The sequence below is a fragment of the Helobdella robusta genome, assembly GCF_000326865.2.
Source record: "Helobdella robusta unplaced genomic scaffold HELROscaffold_29, whole genome shotgun sequence".
Taxonomy (NCBI): domain Eukaryota; kingdom Metazoa; phylum Annelida; class Clitellata; order Rhynchobdellida; family Glossiphoniidae; genus Helobdella; species Helobdella robusta.
The window spans coordinates 1,094,958-1,115,210 of NW_008704475.1; the positions used below are offsets into that span (position 1 = coordinate 1,094,958).

Below are 20,253 nucleotides of genomic sequence, written 5' to 3' on the forward strand. Positions count from 1 at the left end.
CCATATATATATATATATATATATATATATATATATATATATATATATATATATATATATATATATAAATATTCAATAAATTCTACCGAATGTTTGTTAATATGTTTGTAGTTCGTTTACAAACAAACTACAAACATATTAACGCCAAACATTCGGTAGAATCTATAAAATATTGTAAAAATTATGGTCTATTACCAAAATATATATATATACATATACTTGAATTTGGTGGTAGTGGTGCAGTGGAAAAAGGTGCATCTCTTGTGTTACAGTGCTGGGTTTGACATACATGGCACATTGTTTTCGAACGTAAGCAAGTGTATGCGTTTTCATAAAAAAAGTTGATTCCAAAGCGATATATAAATACGGTTATTATTAAATGCTGTGACGGCATTTTTAATCTGACGCTTTATTGTCGTACAGTGATGACGTTAGATTGAGCTGAAAAATTTAACATCATAAAACAAATATAGTTTGATATAAAAAAGATTCTTAAAAAATTAAAAACTAACAAAGAAAAATAAAAAAGAATTAGGCAAAAAATATTGATCAAAGTACAAAGTTCCAGCATATATAAACAGTCTAAACGAAATATACTAACTCTACAAGATTTACTACTTGGTCCACGTGTTTTTCACTGAAAGCAATAATCACAAAAAGTTTCTGAAAAGAAAAAAGAAACCTTTTTAAACATAAACATTATAATTATTAGGTTGGTGCAAATATAATGTCGGTTTTATGTTAATAAATTTTTCATCACTAAATTTTTAAATACAATTTATTGAATATATTGATCATTATATATCATTTTGTAAGTTATTTATTCTTCTATCTAGCCTTTATTAATTAATTGGTCCAACTATTCAGTGTTTTTGATTTTGAGCGATATTTGAGAATGTTGTCTAAGCGTGATTTTTGGAATAATTTACTTCATGAGTTTAAACTTGGGCATAATGCGGCAGAAGCAACTCGTAATATTGCGGAAGCAAGGGGCGACGTCGGTGCTTCTGAGCGTACCACACAAAGATGGTTTAAAAAATTTCGTACTAGTGACATGAGCCTCCAAGATGAAGATGGTCGCGGGCTACCATCCGGGATTGATGATGACAAACTGAAAGAAATTATTGACGCAAACCCAGCTAAAACTACTCGAGAAGTTGCCAATAAACTCTAGGTTGATCACACAACAGTAGTTTGTCATTTGAAACAGATTGGTAAAGTCAAAAAACTTGACAAGTGGGTTCCACATGAGTTGAACGAAAATAAAAAATTCGGCGTTTTGAGGTGTCAGCTTCAATTGTTCTGCGTAATAAAAACGATCCGTTTCTTGACCGGAATGTGACGTGTGATGAAAAATGGATCCTATATGATAACAGACGACGTTCAGCTCAGCGGTCGGACCATGATGAATGTCCAAAACACTTTCCCAAACCAAAATTGTACCAAAGAAAGTTAATGGTGACAGTTTGGTAGTCTACAGCTGGATTGATTCACCATAGCTTTTTAAAACCTGGTCAAACGATTAATGGAGAGATGTACTGCCAACAGAAATTACGCCAACTACGTCCTGCATTGGTTAACAGAAAGGATCCGATCCTTCTCCACGATAACGCCAGGCCACACGTCACCCAACTAACGCTAAAAAACTGAACGCGTTGGGTTACAAGATACTCTCTCACCCACCATACTCACCAGACCTCTCACCAACAGATTTCCACTTTTTCAAACACTTCAACAACTTTTTGCGTGAAAAGTGCTTCAAAACCGAAGAAGCTACGAAAAATGCCTTCTTACAGTTTGTCGCCTCTAGAACCCCTGATTTTTATGCTACAGGCAACAATGAATTAATTTCTCGTTGGCAAACGTGCATAGATTGTGATGGTTCTTATTTTGATTAAATATCTCAAATGAAAGCAAATTTATTGCATTTTAAAATGGATGGTAGAAAACCGACAATATTTTTGCACCAACCTGAAAATATATCAGAATCCTTTACAGCCGTAAAAAAAAGAGCTTCAAATACCAAATCAAATCATTTTTATTTAATTAAACAAAACAAAAAGTATGAATGATTCGGAGACCAAATATAAAAAATTATTTCTTGTAGGCTTGGCTACCGTGTAACTTAAAATAGCTTTTCAATGTTCTGATAATATCACGAGAATAAACTGGAATTAGACTAAATTAAAATTGTTAACAGAAGAAAAATATATCAATGTTAAATGAAATTAAATTATTATCCTTTAAAGACAGAACTTTTCAATCAACCAATCAATCTTCGTTTTGCGTCCAGAGACCCGGTTTCCCGAGGTAGGACGTTATTTTCTTTGCCATCAACTTTTTGTGCCAAATTAGACGATCAGTTGTATCCATTTCATTTAAATTTAGAGCTTTCATGTCTTGTTCGATTGTTTGCGACCAGGACTTCTTTGGACGACCTTTGAGACGTGCCAGGTACTTCAACATCTGCAAGAGAAGTTATGGCACTGTTTCCACTTCATTTGACATGACCAAACCACCGCAGACGGTGTTGCCGTCATTCGTCCTTTATATCATCTAAACCAGCACGACGCAGAATTTCGGTAGATTTGATGTGGTCCTAAGACTAATTCGTTGAATCCATCGGAGCATTTTCATGTCGGTTCGTTGAAGTTGTTGTTCCAGTTCGGTGGTCATTGGCCATGTTTCTGCACCATATAACAACACCGGACCTATCACAGACTTATAAAGTTCTGATCGTAGTGGTAGTGGGATGTCACGCCGCATCAATTTGGAGGCAAGGAGATGCCATTTATTCCAGGCTGCACGTATAAGTGCTCGAACGGCAGCTTCAGCTGTTCCAGCACAATTCTGAACATCCCGTAGATATTGAAACGATGTGACTTTCTCTACCTTAAGGGCTTCAAAAACATTGCTATTTCGAATTTGTTGTTGTGTATTGATGCAAGCAAGACAAACAAAATTGAACACTTTATATAAAGTACCAATTATTTTTGAACAACGTTTGTGACACCACTGGTTACACTGCTGACACTTGATTGAATTGTTACATACACCAGCTTTACAAACTGAACAGGGCCATCGTCCAGTAGCTGTGGATTGGATGGGTTCACCAGTGTTCAATGCTTTGGTTTTGCTGATGTTGACTTTGAATCCATGATCGGCGAGTCTGGTGTTCCAATCTTCAAACATCTGTGCTGCATTCTGCTCAGACGTGGCTGTTAAAACGATATCATCAGCATATATTAGATTCCAAATGTCACCAGTGCGTATCGGTTTTATGATTTCTTCCATCACAGTTATAAATAACAGTGGACTGAGAATCGAGCCTTGGTGAACTCCAACGCCGATGCCAAATGCATCTGTGTTCCCAACCGTTGTTCTGACGAGAGTCTTAGTATTCGTATACATTTCCATCATAAGTCGAAGAAGATATTCTGGAATGAGTTGTCGACGTAAACTCCACTTCATTGCTTCACGGGGAACTCGATAAAATGCTTTTTCAATGTCTATAAAAATGTGTGATAGTTGTCGATGCTTTGCGAAGTACTTCTCTTGCAGTTGCCGAATGATGTTAATTGCATCAATTGTTGATTTCCCCGCTAGAAAACCAAATTTATAATTTCCGATTGTGATCCACGACGTTAATCTTCTCTCAATGATTTTCTCGACATTTTTCAGGGAATGTTCTAACAGACGTATATCACGATATAATGAACAGTTCAATGGATCACCTTTGCCTTTGTATAGCGGAACTGTCATGCTACAGTTCCATTCAGTCGGCATTGAGAAATTTCTCCACACTTCACGGCAAAGTTGTAGTAACGTTTGAATACCTGCACTGCTTTGATAATGTCATTTGTGAGTCCAGAGGGCCCTGCTGCCTTTCCATCCTTCATAGCTTTCAGAGCTTCTGTAAGCTTCTCTACAGTGATGTCTGGAATCGGACCTTCGATGGGTGGAGCGTCAAAGTTGACTTGGATGGGATTTGTTTCATTTAACAGACGGTTGAAATATTCTCTCCACTGTAGCGTGATCTTATCTTGTTCAAAAACCATCTCATTTTTGTCGTTTTTGATACATGAGGCACCAACTATGTTTTTTTTCGTACGCTTTGCTTGTTTTGCTATACGATACAGAGATTTCATTTGTTTACCTTTGCTTTTAGTGAGCCACTCTCTGCGCTGAGCTGTCCGAGCCAGTGTGACTTGACGTCTTGCATAGTTGTTCATCTCACGGAAAATTTTGTGTTCATCAACAGACTTTGATTTTTGCCATTGCTTGTATGCAGCTTTCTTTTCAGCTATTGCATTTTGTACAGTGTCATTCCACCACCAAGTGACACGTTCACGCTGGCGTTTTGTACCTGTTTTCCCACAAATTGTAGTTGCAGCGTTTATCAAAACGGTTTTGTATGCTTTTCAGCTTCCACGTTTTGATTTTCCGAGGCATTTGTTTAGACTTTTGTTTTGTCCGTTTGACTACCAGGTCTGCCACAAGGAGTCTATGTTGAGCGACACACGATTCGCCAGCTATAACTTAGACATTTTTGAACAGCCTTCGGTGCTGTTGCTTGACAGTGAAGAAATCAGTTTGCTTGGCTGAACGTCCACTTTTGTATGTTATGAGATTTTCCTACCTTTTTCTAAAATATGTGTTCAGTAAATAAAACTAGTGACTTTCAGCAAACTCAAGGATGCGGTTGTCATCTTCATTCTGTTCTCCATAGCCAAAACCGCCCTGCACTTGTCAAAACCATCTGTTTTCTCTCCAACGTGGCCATTGAGATCGCCTCCAATCAGGATTGTTTCAGATTTTGGTATTGTTTAGATGGTGTCAGAGAACGCAGCCCTGAAGTCATTTTTCATCTCTTCTGATTCACCTGTCTGTGGTGCGTATGCAGAAAAAATAGTTCGTTTGCTTTTCTACGCGAATCTTGATCCACATGAGAAGTGAGTTAATCCTTTTAATATCCAGCACTTCTTGGGCTAGCGGTTCTTTGACAAAAATTCCAACACCATTTTTGGCCGTCTTTTGACCATTGCAGAATAGTTTATATTCATAATAAAGACAAAACTTTTCATAATTAAATATTTTTCCTTTTTTTTAAGGTACAAAGAGCTGCAATCCTTAATTTCTTGTGAAATTGTTTGCCATATTCCTGGGCCGGTGTGTTTCAAACTCATGCAGAGTAATTTAATTCTGGCATGTGGAGCATAGAAAAGTGGCGTGTGGCGATTAGTTCTTGCTTGAATGGAAGTTCCAAAAGTAAAAAGTCTCTAAAAAATGCCGGTAATTGTTAGAAATTTTAAAATAAATATTGCTACGTACAAGTTTTTGATATTGATAATTTTCATCTCGAGATAATATTCACTTGTGTGACTGCGAGGATGAAAATTTTTTAATATTCTTATAAATCGGTTTTGGCATTTTGTTAACTGTTTTAGATGAATGTCAGGACTGCAGTAGATGAGGTAAGTAAAAATTAAAGAATAATACAAATCAATTATTGCAGGTTTATTTAATTTATTTTTAATTTTACTTATAAAACAGAAAAGTTTTGCATAATCTTTTAGACAAAGTATTGTGATTGTCTTAGATTGTTACTCCAAAGATTTTAGTGCTGGAGCCATGACCTTTTCGCATGATCACACACTCTAACATGTCTTCTCTATATTGATTGAAGTAAAGCTTGTATGAATAAAAAAGTAATAACTTTTGAACTATTGCCATATAATTTCAAATTTCTTCATAACTTGTAATTGTAAACTCCACAGCTCAATAAGTTTTTTTTTATAAAAGTTTATTATGGTAGTAGCACAACCAGGTTAGCATAATTATGCTGCACTTTTGGATTTATCAAAGGAAATCCCCTACTTAGAAAGCAAAATCTAAAAATGAAACATCTTCTCTATTCTAAGAAAATTACAACCTTCATGATATGAATGAAAGCACTATAAAAGCATTTGAATTTCTCAACTTTTCAAAATTATAATAAAAAATTGTTTAATAACATAGTAATAATTTAGTTCATCAAAATAAAAATTTAAATAACTTAACATGACAAGATATATAGAATAAATACTCACATTTAGAGTTCTAATAAAGCCTTAGCTTAACATTTCAGACAATTATTGCAATTTAATTTATAAAATTCTACGTAGCTTTGAAATTTGAGCATAAAATACAACATTTATTGCAATTTCCAATAACTTTCATCATGAACACATAAATTAAATTTTGGTATCAGTTCTTACCGAATACAAATATTTTAAAACTTAAATATTTACCTGGATATGCATTTTTATTATGGCTTTGCCAATTAAGGTAGCTCCAAAAAAAGTCCAAAATGGAACCAAAAAATGACCACAAGTAATGCCGGCCAGATCAAAAAGAGGATTAGGAATCTTGAATGAATTTTGTAGATTGTTCAACTGACATGCTATAGAACCCAATGAAAGATAAAATGAAACAGGTAACTTACGGATGCACACAATAATATACCCAAGAAACCAACTTTGTGAATTAAGTTATGTATAAAAACTTTACTTCTATCAACCGGCGACTGTAAAAACAATATAAATATCAAACATGCGAAACAATAGAGAATTTTCAGAGTAAAAATGTGCAAAAAATATTTTAAAAGATGTCGTGAATAGCACCAAATGAGTAATGAATTCTAACAATTTTACAAAATGAGTGATGATTTCTAACGATTTTAGATCCCTTTTTTCCAGCTAAAATAGCCTCAACTTCTGCTTCTTCGTCGTCTATCAGGCCTGAAAGTCGAGATGCTCTAGCCATAAAATACGGTGGCAATTCACCAATTGCAGTGCCAACCCCCTAAAATTAACCACAATTTGCAGCAAAACATTAGAAAATGAAAATTCTTAGTTTTGACTGTCATCGCTTTCTGCCATTTAACAAATGACGTCATAAAATGTAATAGCTAATTGAAAAATTCTTGTTGATAACTGTTAAAAATATTCATGAGAACTGACCCACATACAACAGGCCCAGCGTAGTTTGCTCATTATTGACCAAACAGACACACCCAACCCTTCTTCCTCCGGACAAATAATGCTGTAATGTAATTGTTAGTGTTATTACGCTTTAACTTAAATGGCCGTTGATAATAAACTAGAATAAAACATCGTCACAGAGTTCTAGGCTGTTGTTATGTTTAATTCCAGGTCGTTGTTTCTAATTATGCCAGTGATCATAATTTTTTAAGTTTTGTTTGTAGATTTATAAAATTTATACAATTATGAATGATTTTGTATATTAAATACCACTTTTTAAAAAGCCACGCATTTTACAAATAAAAATTTCGAAAACATTAAGATTAAAATTCGGAAATAAATTTAAAGCTGAGCTATGAGTTTTCAAATCTATTCCAAGGTACAGGGCTAAATGAAATTGTAATATTTTATTTTTTAATTATCATTGTTACATTAACAGTCAATTTTGATTAATGCTTTAAAACTTTAAACCAAATTTTTGCATCACCACTAAACTACAATCTGTGTTTACCATGTATAAAGAATATCATGCGTAAAAACAAAAAAAGCAGAAAAAACAAACTGCCCATAACTGCAATAACTTAGACAAATGATGCCACTGCATTCCAAGATAATCGAATATTTTGCACACAATTCATTTCAGGACTAGGTATAATTTATAAATTTATTAATATATTTATTCTAACTCATCCGGATAAGGAGGTTCTAGAAAATCAACAGTTTGGCATTCGTATGCAGCTAATGTAACTTCAGCTATGTGAGGACCCTGAATGTTATTTGTGATATTCAATTTTGAAATATAAGTAAGAATATATCGTTGTTTACTTACTAAATATAATAAAAAAGTATGTAGTCCTGTGCCCAATCCTACTGAAGATAATATTCCCAGACCAATCCAATAGGAAAACCTTGATGTATTTTTCTTAAGGATGTCTATTAACTGATTTTAAATTAAAAAACGTTTTGTGTATTGTGTCTTATTGAAAAGATAATCTATAAAAGGTAAACAAACGTCAATTATATTTAATTTCTAGATGTAAGGATGACCAATAAATCATATATGTATATCAAAAACAAAAAATCTGTAAAATGTTAGTGTAACTTGATGCTTAGTGACAAGGATGTCTATAAACTGATTTTAAATTAAAAAACGTTTTGTGTCGAAGTGATGTCTTATTGAAAAGATAATCTATAAAAGGTAAACAAACGTCAATTATATTTAATTTCTAGATGTAAGGTTGACCAATAAATCATAAATGTATATCAAAAACAAAAAATCTGTTAAATGTTAGTGTAACTTGATGCTTACTGACATCTAAATTGATATGAATAGTTATTAAATGTTAACTTAGCTTAAAATCTTTCAAATGGTAATCAGTAAAAATGCAGTTAGGCGCATAATTGTACATGTTAACCAAACAAAAATTTGGACAAACTCTGGCATACAATTTTTACCTAATGAAACTTTATCGACATTTTTATCGGATATAGTTGGTGCCACATGCATAAAGAATAATAAAGGCACCATAATAACCATGCAGAATGAAGTGAAAGATCACTGGAAGGATTACTTCGATCAGTTATTGAATGAAACAAACTCTATTGGGGTAGACTTTGATGCACTTCCGGTGGAAGAAATGATTCAGGGAATCACAACAAACGGATGCGCTAAAGGCAATAAAGGGAGGTAAAGCGGCTGATCCATCTGGACTTACAAATGATATCATCAAGGCATCTGGTGAGAAAGGTTTCTGATGTGGAGTAAATCGATACTACCAGTAGAATGGAACAGTAGCACAACTGTGCCGAAATATAAAGGAAAAGAAGACCAACTGAAATGCTCTTCATATCTGGATATACGTCTTCTGGAACAACCCATGAAAGTTATTGAAAGCCACTGAGAAAAGACTGTTGTTGTGCGTATTGAGCATGTAATTACTATTATTTTTTACCAAAGAATTTTTCAAACATACGTAATAGGAAGATACATGACTGTGGTTGTGGCTCTTACAGAGTGGTTAAACAGGTGGGTCAGAAAAAGTGATGGAACTGGTAGGGGAAAAACAATGAACTTCACCAAAACAATCTCATTTTACAACTCTTTTCATATTTTTTCTTTAATAAAGTCGATCATTTTAAGTAAGTTGTACAAATAGCTACAGATATTCATCACTCATCACCTCATCCAAACTTTTCGGTCAAATCTCACCCAGACACTCTTTATTCAAAACCTCATTTAGATAGGAAATAGCAGATATATGTCACCATTCAATATATCATTCAGACATTGGACATATATTAACCGACACCTCATCCAGACAACAACTTATCAAGATATTCTTTATTGAACAATTTATTCGGAAACTTATTTTTAAACTTATTTTTATTTTCGGAAAATTAATTAATTCATTCATTCATTCGACAATTTGTCCTGGGTATGACAAAACTGCATCCACGCTGCCTTGCGTGCTTTTGAGTGAAAGGCTAGGCCCACTGCTTATAACTGGTGGTTGTCGTCAGGATGGGTGTCCGGATGTAAAAACTTTTCCCCAAATTATTCCTATGCCATCACAAAGAAAAACAACGGCCCCTAGTCCCCAGCAGGCCTTAAGTGGTCAAGGAGTGTCAAGAATCCCTGGGAAGTATGCAATAGCGGATGTTGCAGAAAAATTCAGAATGGCCCCTCTATGGCACTTAGACTTGGAACGCTCAATGTTGGATCACTGACTGGCCGCAGCATGGAAATCGCAGAAATGCTCGAGCGTAGAAGGATTGACATCTGCTGCCAATTGATTTCTTCGCTGTCAAGCAACCACACCGAAGGCTGTTCAAAAACGTCAAAATTATACTTGGCGAATCATGTGTCGCCCATAATAGACTCCTTGTGGCAGACCTGGTTGTCGAACTGTCAAAACATAAGTCTAACAAATGCCTCGGAGAATCATAACGTGGAAGCTGAAAAGCAATATTCATCGAGAAAAATTTCAACAGATTGTCGCAACACAGTTAGACCACCAATCGCAAGCCAGTACAGATTGGAGTACATACAAAACCGTTTTAATGAACGCTGCAACTACAGTTTGTGGGAAAACTGGTACAAAACGTCAGCATGAACGTGACACTTGGTGGTGGAATGACAGTGTACAAAATGCAATAGCTGAAAAGAAAGTTGCATACAAGCAATGGCAAAAATCAAAGTCTGTAGATGACCATAAAATTTTCCATGAGAAGAACAACTATGCAAGACGTCAAATTGCACTGGCACGGACATATCAGTGCAGAGAGTGGCTCACTAAAAGCAAAAGTGAACAAATGAAATCTCTGTATCGTATAGCAAAACGAGCAAAGCGTACGAAAAAAGACATAGTTGGTGCCTCATGTATCAAAAACGACAAAATAGAGAAAGTCACATCGTTTCAATATCTAGGGGATGTTCATTTATTTATTTATTTATTTATTCAGAAATTCTTCATTCTACAATTCATTCAAAAACTCTTTATTCAACAATTCATTCAGAAACTTTTCCCTTCAACAGATCATTCAGTAATTATTTAATCAAAGAATTCACGTAACATGGCGACACAACACTTCATCCAAATGGCAGACATCATTTATTATCCAGCACCATATTCAAATTGCAAACAGATGCAACTCTTTGAAAGTTCTAAAAACCTTTCACTGGCATTATGTCTGCAATCGGAACCGAATCTGCAAACCTTTTGATCCAGAAACAATTTGTTCAGCTAGTAATTAAATCAGGAGAGTAAGCAAAATTAATTGTAATTATCTATCACTGGACAAGTGTGGATGAAGAAAACAAGTATTCAGCGAAGTTTGTATACCTAAAATCATTGATGAATTGAATCGGAAGCATCCATTTGCCTGTAATGGATCTTAAATAGGTCACGTCATAAGGTAACATAACATAACATAAACTTACATAACATAACATAACAGCGCGTTCTAATGTCTCCAACAAGAGAAAAACCAAAATACTATTAACCAACAACACAATGAATGACAATAATAAATTAAATCAAATACATAAAGCAATGATGACTACAATGATATTAAGAAAGAAACATTGAAAATTATATGTATTTGAACATTTTTAAAAAAACGTCATCAAAAATTTATAGATATATCAATTAAATTTAACTTAATATCACTTTTGAATTACATGTACGCAGCTCACCTTCTGATGAGAGCCATTAGTGATGTTCAAAAACAAACCAAGAACCATGAGAATCAACAAAAAAAGTAAGTGTTGTTTCAAAGCTACGAGCCTAAATAACAAGCAAAAGAACGATTCATTAAGATAAAAATGTTAAAAAATAGGTCAATTATAAATTGTAAAAGCAATAGCAGCGAAAAAGGTGGTTCAATCAAAACATATAAAGAAAAGAATTTTTACTGAAATAATTCATATTGAAAAATTTATGAGTATTTTATAAAACAATAAGCATGTTGTTACTAACTGGGACCAACACTTCAATGCAAATCTATGTGACTCTTTCACAAAATAGTAAAGAGTTACAAGAGGGCTTTTCCACAATACTATATCTGAGCAACTTGCAATTGTATCTGATTTATTGGTCTGCATCAAATTAGAAGATGATTTTATTACTTTTTTGTCTCTTTTTTTCATGTTCATCATACAGGTTTTTAATTTTACTTTGAACCTTGTAGATTTTTTTTCAAAAATGAATCTTGGAGTAATAAAAAAAAGTAATATAAGGTTATAATTTATACAAACAATCATAATTTAATAATTATTATTTCAAGTAGCCCAGGCATAGCTCCTCGCCAAACAAAACATATACCGAAAAACCAAAAACTGAATGAAATTTAAAGTATATTTACTTAAATTTAACAACAGTGTCTTCAGAAATGTACTCAAATATAAATAAGAACACATATACTAATATGTCCGCAAAAACCAAAACGATATAAATAAATTGTTAAGTGCCTCTTAATAAACTAAGCCTAACGAATGTAATTTTAATTTAAAAGAAGCGAAATGGTTTCAACAGAACAAGCAAAAATAAACAAGTACAAGCTATAAATTAGTTTGTCAGCTGAATTTGGAGTCATTATCAATTGCTGACTTGAAGCCGCTAAGGCAGGGAAATGGTATTAACAGCGGCCAAAGGCAATTTGTTCAAAATTTACGGCAATCTTTATGGCTAGAATATGTAGTTAGCCTGAAGTGTGAAAACAATAACGTAGGGCCAACATCAGCAGAGACTTGACCATGGATTATTCTTTATAACAGAATAAGGTCGGTTTTTCAACGTCTGTAAACAAGAGAGATGCTATTACACGAGTTGCTCTTCTTTGTACTTCTTCATACTAGGGCATCGAACCGGAACTAAACCGTAACCGAAAAGGTTAAAAACCGAAATTTTTTTCGGAACAAAACAGTCACCGAACCGAAATATTGTTTGCTAGTTTAACTAAAACCGAAAACCGTAACGAAATTAATAACGGTTCGATGCTAAAAATTTAAAAGAAAATATTTTTGTCAAATTCAGAAAAATAATATTTAGATAATATTTCGTCTTTTAAAATTCTATGTTAATTTTCATTATCTTTGAAAATTTGTTATCTCTCTTTTCGTTTTTTTAACGACTTAGTTTGCCGATAATTTGAGTACGGTTTGCCACGTGAAGAGAAATCCAGTATAATCGGAGAAATTAGAGATCAATTGAGATCTTCAAAATTTAGAAGTACCAGCTACACAAGTGAGCCTGGAAGCATCTGTTTATGGATTAAAATTTATCCTCAGAGACTGAAGAAGTGGTTTTAATGAAAACATTTTAGAAAATATATTAAAAATCAGAAGAAATTTTCATCTTTTTTGAAACAATCTTATATTTATATTTGTGATTTCAAAACATCTTTGTAATGATTGTTTTAATTTGTTGAAAAAAATATTAGAAACGTTTCTTTTTATACTGACAACATTTAAAAATCATTTTTGTTATTGATTTCTTATCATTCACAATCTAAAATATAATTCAAATTGGCATTGTGGCGATAGTTGGATGTTCGTATGTTCGTTATATGCGTTTAAGGAATTATGCTTGAAAAAAATAGGTTCCGGAGCGAAACCGAAAACCAAAAAAAAACGATATTATTTCAGGAACAAAAACCGTAACCGAACCGAAATTCGATTTGCTGATTGAACCGAAACTGTAAACCGAAACGAAAAAATTTACGGTTCGATGCCCTGCTATTAAGCCAACTCCGTATGGATTCAATAACTGGATGCCCTTTTCCTTGTGCGACCTCACTAACGACTTGTATGAAGTTACAAATGCTTCATGTGAATGGTATTTAAAATTCCTGGCAATGACACTTAGCATACAATTTGCTTTGTTAACTACCTTCAAAACATGGCTTATGAACTTCAATCTATCATCTACGATGGCTCCAAGATCTGATACTTTTTCAACCATCTGCAGATAAAATAGAAATCCATTACTTTCCTAAATGAAAAATGGTGTAGGGTGGACACGGTTAATTGGAGTATATTTTCAATAGCTGACATATATCTATGATTAGATTAAATTTACATTTATTAAACCAATCCAATAATTTTTTTAGTTTTTATCCTCTTTACTCATCAATAATCTGTAGATTTCTGAATCATCAGCAAAAAGCAGAATGTCTCACATTTAAATAAAAATTTCGTTAATATAAATGAGAAACAGCAACGGGTTCGAAACCCCACCTTGAGAGAAACGGTTGGAAACACAGATGCATTTGACATCGGCATTGGAGTTCACCAAGGCTCAATTCTCAGTCCACTGTTATTTATAACTGTGATGGAAGAAATCACAAAGCCGATACGCGCTGGTGACATTTGGAATCTAATATAAGCTGATGATATTGTTTTAACAGCCACGTCTGAACAGAATGCAGCACAGATGTTTGAAGATTGGAACACCAGACTCGCCAAACATGGATTCAAAGTTAACATCAGCAAAACCAAAGCAATGAACACCTCTATATTGATGCAGTGTGACATCCCACTACCACTACTACCACTACGATCAAGACTTTATAAATCTGTGATACGTCCGGTGTTGTTATATGGTGCAGAAACATGGCCAATGACAACTAAACTGGAACAACAACTTCAACGAACCGACATGAAAATGGTCCAATGGATGCAACGAATTAGTCTGAAGGACCACATCAAATCTACCAAAATCCTGCGTCGTGCTGGTTTAGATGATATAAAGAACGAATGCCGGCGGTGGTTTGGTCATGTCAAACGAAGTAGAAACAGTGCCATAACAACTTGTCATGCAGATGTTGAAGTACCTGGCACACGTCCCAAAGGTCGTCCTAAGAAGTCCTGGTAGCAAACAATCGAGCAAGACATGAAAGCTCTAAATTTAAATGAAATGGATACAACTGATTGCCCAATTTGGCACAAAAAATTGATGGCAAAGAGAACAATGTCCTACCTCGGGAGAACTGGGTCTCTGGATGCTAAACGATGATTGATTGAATCAACAAAAAAATAATTCTAGCATTTATGCCCATGCATGTTGAGTTAATTCAGTATGATTTTTTCATCGTTAATTAAGAGAATGAACACATCACAAGCAACAAATTTTAATACATTTAAGCCATCCGTTTGCGAGTATAATCATGGATATATATAATATGGATACAGCAGACGCATTATATATATATACATTGTTCATGTATATTTAAAATCAAGGTCAATCTAACAAATATTTGTTGAAAATTGAATTTAAATTAAAGTAAACAATCAGTTTTTAGCATTATCGTTCTAGTTACTTTTTTGTCAATTTATTGACATATAATTAAAAAATTTGTCTATAGTAAGACATTTGATCATAAAAAATCATTAAAATGTCAATTACTACAAACAAAACAATGTTTGAGTTTACCCGTTTTTAATTCCATAGAACTAAGTAAAATTATTGGACAGGAAACAATTAATATGCCATATATCCATAAGTATAATGTCAGTTATGTACACTGTACGGTCTTTAGGCAATGAACAAGAAGCTCTCTATTAGTATTATTAATAACTATTTAGTTCAAATATCAGTTGCACCGTTGGATGAGCTTATGTGTCTTTTTAAGCTGTTTGTTGACAACAAATAAATATTGCTGGAAAAACCACTTTGTGATCTCCGGGTTTGCCCGAATTATGTTAGTCTTAGAATGATTAAAATATTTGAGACATCTAAAAACTTTTTTTTAATGAATACCATTGTTATTAATTAGTAGAGTAGGTTAGACACATTATACAGCGTTTCAAAACATTTTAAAAACTAACCGATAATCCTAGCAAAAGTCTATTTTGCATTAGAAAACATTTTTTTCAACCAACAAAAAAAAAATCTCACCTCGTTTAAACACAAATCACGTTGTTAAACACGAGAAAGATCCTGTTGCAACGAAAAACTTGACCTACAAATTATGCACGAAAAGATCGGAAATAAAGAAAATAGTAGAAATTAAGTCCAGTAAAAATTTGCAATAAAATGGTAAACCTGAACATTTTTGTTAACAGCTAAATTTTACCAAAATTTGCTAGTATAAACTGTTATTATTATGTAAAAAAAATCTATTAAAATCCTTCTTGGGGGAAAAAAAATTTGACGTTTGAAATATTATGAATTCAAACTACTTTATTTTTTGTCTATGAGTATGTATGGAAGCAAGAGGTGGTGTATTAAAGGTGGGTTCTGATAGCTTAATGAAACATATACGTGATATGCTAATGACCCTTTAAAGCCCATATGATAATTATTTCTTAGCAGAAAATACGCTAGCAGCACATATGCTAACAAACGTTAAGCGACTAACGCCAATTATCATAAAATCAGCTTCTTACAATGCAAATGTTTATAAATATTATATACATATATAAATACATATACATATATATATGCTGGTAGAAGACCGAATTCTTGACAATATGTAATAAATTCCACCGATTTGTTAGTGTTCATTATCCAATAATCCTCCAAAAATTTTAAAAATCCTCTAAAAATTTATTGTTGTTAAAATTTTTCATTATTACATGTTTCTATTTTCGAATTTATTTGTATATATTTTTAATAATATTAAAACTATAATAATACCTGACGACGACGTTTAACGTTAAAATAGATCTATTTGCAATAATTTTGATAAAATATTTGTTAATAAAAATAAAATAAAATACAATATATATATATATATATATATATATATATATATATATATATTGGAAGGAGACCATATTTTATACAGTATTGTATAAATTCTACCGAATTGTTGGCATTAATCAACATAACATAACATACATAATAGTTCAAAAAAAGGCGCGAACTATAGTTCCGATGCCCTCAACAATATCATAACCAAAATATAACCAACTTTCAATAACAGACTGCTGCATCTTTCTTTTAATATTACTGATTCTTGTCTATCTTGGTTTTTTTCTTATCTCTGTAATCGTTTTTCTTCTGTTGTTCTCAATAATTCTACTTCTAACTCCTCTACTCTTACTTTCGGGGTACCTCAGGGTTCTATCCTTGGCCCTCTTCTTTTTATACTCTATACTTCTGAACTACCTCGTATTATTAATAACTTTTCTTTCTCTAGTTAACTATATATATGCAGATGATTCTTACATTTATACTTCTTTTCCTCCATCTAATCTCAATAGTGTTCTTCATAATTTATCTCTATGTCTTTCTTCAATTATCGCTTGGTCTGACTCTATGTGTCTTAAACTTAATCCTTCTAAGTTTGAATTAATTTGTTTTAATAAATCTAAACACTCTATTACTATTCCTCCTATTATCTTACCTGATTCTAAAACTCTTGATGTCTCTCATAAGTTTCGTAGTCTAGGTTTTATCTTTGATTCTACTATGTCTCTCTCTTCTCAGATTAATAGTGTTGCTAGAAGCTCTTACTTTCATCTACGTAGAATAAAAAACTTTTGCCTTTTCTTTATGATCCTACTCTTTTCCTTCTTGTTTCTTCGTTAGTCTTATCTAGAATTGATTATTGTAACTCGCTCTACTATGGTCTTCCTGACTCTATACTCTATTCTTTAAGTAAAGCTTTTAACTCTGCTGCTCGTCTAGTTGCTCGTTTCCCTTTCTTTTCTCATATATCTCCATATCTTGTTCTCTTGCACTGGCTACCTATCAAATATAGAATAATTTTTAAAATTTGCACGTTCATGTATAAGTCTCAATCTAAATTATTTCCTAAGTATTTATCAGATATATTAATTAAACCTAAACGCCCCGGTTTACGATTGTCTTCTTCTTTTCGCTTTTTTTTAACTCGTGTTAAACACTCTTTTGCCAAATCTGCTTTTGCTTTTTCTGGTCCTTTTCTTTGGAACTCTCTACCTACTTCTCTGACTACTTCTTCATCACTTGCAAAGTTCAGAGCGGATCTCAAGACCCATCTGTTTTCAAAATTCATTGAAGAGCGCTGTTGAACATCGCGGAAATAGCGCTTTATAAGCTAATTGATTGATTGATTGATTGAACAGAAAATAATATGATCGAAATAAAATAACTAGTCTGAATTAAACCACAATAGTATTAACCAAACTGAAAAAGATAAAGAACAAAAAATATATATACGTTACGATACAATTTATTTGTCTCCAAAACAAAGGAAAAAAGAAGACAGGATGACCATAAAAAGTTAACAAGTAACCTATCAAGTATAGCCACCTTACACATAGTTAAAAAAAAATAAAATTAATTTCTATAAAAAAAACAAATCATAGATACACATATACATATGCATAAACATATATATATATGGAGTACATCGTCGAATCGACGAATTGGGCCATTGGTAAGTCCTAGAATGAGCAAAAAGTCCTATTCTTGACGAACATTTCCGTGCACAAGTATCACAAATCCATACACCCGTTCTATCGCCGCTTTGGGCCGTCTCCATTCCGAGCGTCGCAGAGCATCAACACAAAGAGCCTTGGGGTCTAGACAACAATTTTTCATATTTTCTTTAAGACTGTCTTTGTATCTGCGTACAGGGCCACTTGCCAGTCTATTTTCCGACGCTAGCTGACCAAAAAAGACCTGCTTGGGGATTCTTGTATCTGGCATACGCATAACGTGCCCTATCCAACGAAACTGAGCTTGAAGCAGCAGCGATTCCACACCCATTATACCGCACTTTGCCAAAACCACTGTGTTTGGGACCTTGTCTTCCCACCGGATACCTGCAATCATGCGCAAACATCTCATATGAAACTGGTCGAGCCTACGAATGTGGAGACGGTAGAACGTCTAGGTTTCGCAACCATAAAGCAGTGAAGGAAGCACAACTGCTCTGTATACCGCAATTTTGGTGGCCAGAGTAATTCTGTGCTCTTTCCAAAAACGTCCGGTCAGCATACCAAAAGCAGCACCTGCTTTTGCAAGCCTTGCTGCAATATCATCATCGATAGTTGCATTATTGGAGATATATCCGCCTAGATAACAAAATCTATCAACAGAATTGAGACGCGAGTCGTCCGCCATCACATAGGCCATTGCCCCCAACGAAACTGGGTAGCTCTGATGCAAGGCCTCAGTTTTCTTCAGACTGACTGTAAGTCCAAATCTCTTAGCTGTTATATAAAAGCGGTTGAACAGCGTCTGAATCTCGGCCTGTGTGTGTGCAACCAGTGAACAATTATCAGCAAAAAATAGGTGTCTTGGACTTGGCTTGAAATCATCTAATATTAAAAACATCCCCATCCATACGATAACAGATTGGTATCTCCTCACTACCGTGACGAAAAGCAACTCGGAGCATCAATGAAAAGTAGATGTTGAACAGCAATCAAGCCATAACGCATCCTTGCTTGGTTCCGTTTGTAACATCAAAATCCTGTGACCGTTCACCATTTTCAACCACACTCCCTTTCATACCTTCATGGAAGGAACGAACAACGGCAACAAAACAGAGTGGCAACCATTTTTTTGACAAGCAGCGCCAGAGTGCTGACCTATCAACCGAATCAAATGCTTTGGTCAGGTAAACAAAAACCATATACAGTCCCCGTTGCTGCTCGCGACATTTTTCTTGCAGTTGCCTCGCAGCGAACACCATATCGGTTGTGCTGCGTCCAGCTCTAAATCCACACTGACCCTCTGGAAAGATATCTAGATTGTTGACATGTTTTGCCAGGCGTTTAGCAATCACTCTAGTTGAAAATAAAATAAAATTAATTTCTATAAAAAAAAAAAAAATCATAGATACACATATACTTATGCATAAAGATATATATATATATATATATATATATATGTGAAGTTGTGACGATTGGGATGATAATGATTGCGCGATTGAGATATGCCGCCTGTATGGTGATGATAATGATTGCGCGATTGAAATATGCCGCCTGTATATTTTGTGAAATTGTGATGATAATGATTGCGTCTTTGAGGCGTGCCGCCTATACATATCTATATATTTTACTAGTCATTCTATGCATGTATATTTTGTTATTTGATATGCTATATAAGCGACGCTGCTGTGCTGTATCGCTTTTCTGAGTATAGGAAGAGAGTATAGATAGGAGTATAGAATTTTCTATGATATAGAAAGCATTATGTAGATAGGGCGGTAAAAACATATAAAAGGCCGCGAGTTAAGATATTGGGAGGCTGGTCGTTTGTTATCTTAATTTTAGGTTTTGGTCTCTTGCTTGACAGTTGTATTATTAATAGATTAATTTTGGACTTATCGTTTTGTTTTAATAAGGACAGAGGTTTGATTTGTATTATTTTGTTTGTTATTTTATTTCTTTTATTGAATAAAAGAAGTGTACACTTGATATTTGGCTCGACTTAATTATTTTACCTAAAATAATGGATGTTGAAGAAGACTTGTTGATAGTTGACGAGGTCGGCGTCTCTAGTCAACAAGCAGGGCGCGAACAAACTTCCGCCCGGCCCGTGTTTTCAGACCCTGAGAGGGTCTATTGTAGAGTGGCGGATCCCGGCCAGGAAAGACTCCGCCGAAGCGAAGGCTCGGGTGGATATTCGTATGCGGACGCGGTTCGGGACCGCGTGGTGCGGAATTCGAATGTCGCCCGGCGAAAATCTACAATTGGCGCCCAACGTGGGGCCTCTTTTTCAAACATAACAGGTTTTAGGTACAGCAGGAGCCAAGGTGATTCTCCAAATTTTTTAGGTGACAGGTGCCATTT

At 34.1% G+C, this 20,253-nt stretch overlaps 2 protein-coding genes across 2 annotated transcripts in view; one reads left to right on the top strand and one right to left on the bottom strand.

Moving 5' to 3' along the window:
• Positions 1 to 15,137, bottom strand: part of HELRODRAFT_185679 (hypothetical protein) — a 21,147-nt gene extending 6,010 nt beyond the window's left edge. The window contains exons 1-10 of the mRNA XM_009020809.1: positions 14,954 to 15,137; positions 11,501 to 11,731; positions 11,218 to 11,308; positions 7,852 to 7,962; positions 7,709 to 7,788; positions 7,002 to 7,083; positions 6,715 to 6,843; positions 6,485 to 6,565; positions 6,291 to 6,407; positions 602 to 663 (exon numbers count right to left, since the gene is read on the bottom strand). Coding sequence (XP_009019057.1) covers positions 602 to 663; positions 6,291 to 6,407; positions 6,485 to 6,565; positions 6,715 to 6,843; positions 7,002 to 7,083; positions 7,709 to 7,788; positions 7,852 to 7,962; positions 11,218 to 11,308; positions 11,501 to 11,679 — 932 coding nt within the window. The 5' untranslated portion in view covers positions 11,680 to 11,731; positions 14,954 to 15,137. The remainder of the gene's footprint in view (positions 1 to 601; positions 664 to 6,290; positions 6,408 to 6,484; positions 6,566 to 6,714; positions 6,844 to 7,001; positions 7,084 to 7,708; positions 7,789 to 7,851; positions 7,963 to 11,217; positions 11,309 to 11,500; positions 11,732 to 14,953) is intronic.
• Positions 15,138 to 19,912: 4,775 nt separating this feature from the next.
• The window catches only part of HELRODRAFT_174274 (hypothetical protein), a gene marked incomplete at both ends in the record, with an annotated part of 9,849 nt that continues 9,508 nt past the window's right edge, over positions 19,913 to 20,253 (top strand). The window contains one exon of the mRNA XM_009020810.1: positions 19,913 to 20,244. Coding sequence (XP_009019058.1) covers positions 19,913 to 20,244 — 332 coding nt within the window. The remainder of the gene's footprint in view (positions 20,245 to 20,253) is intronic.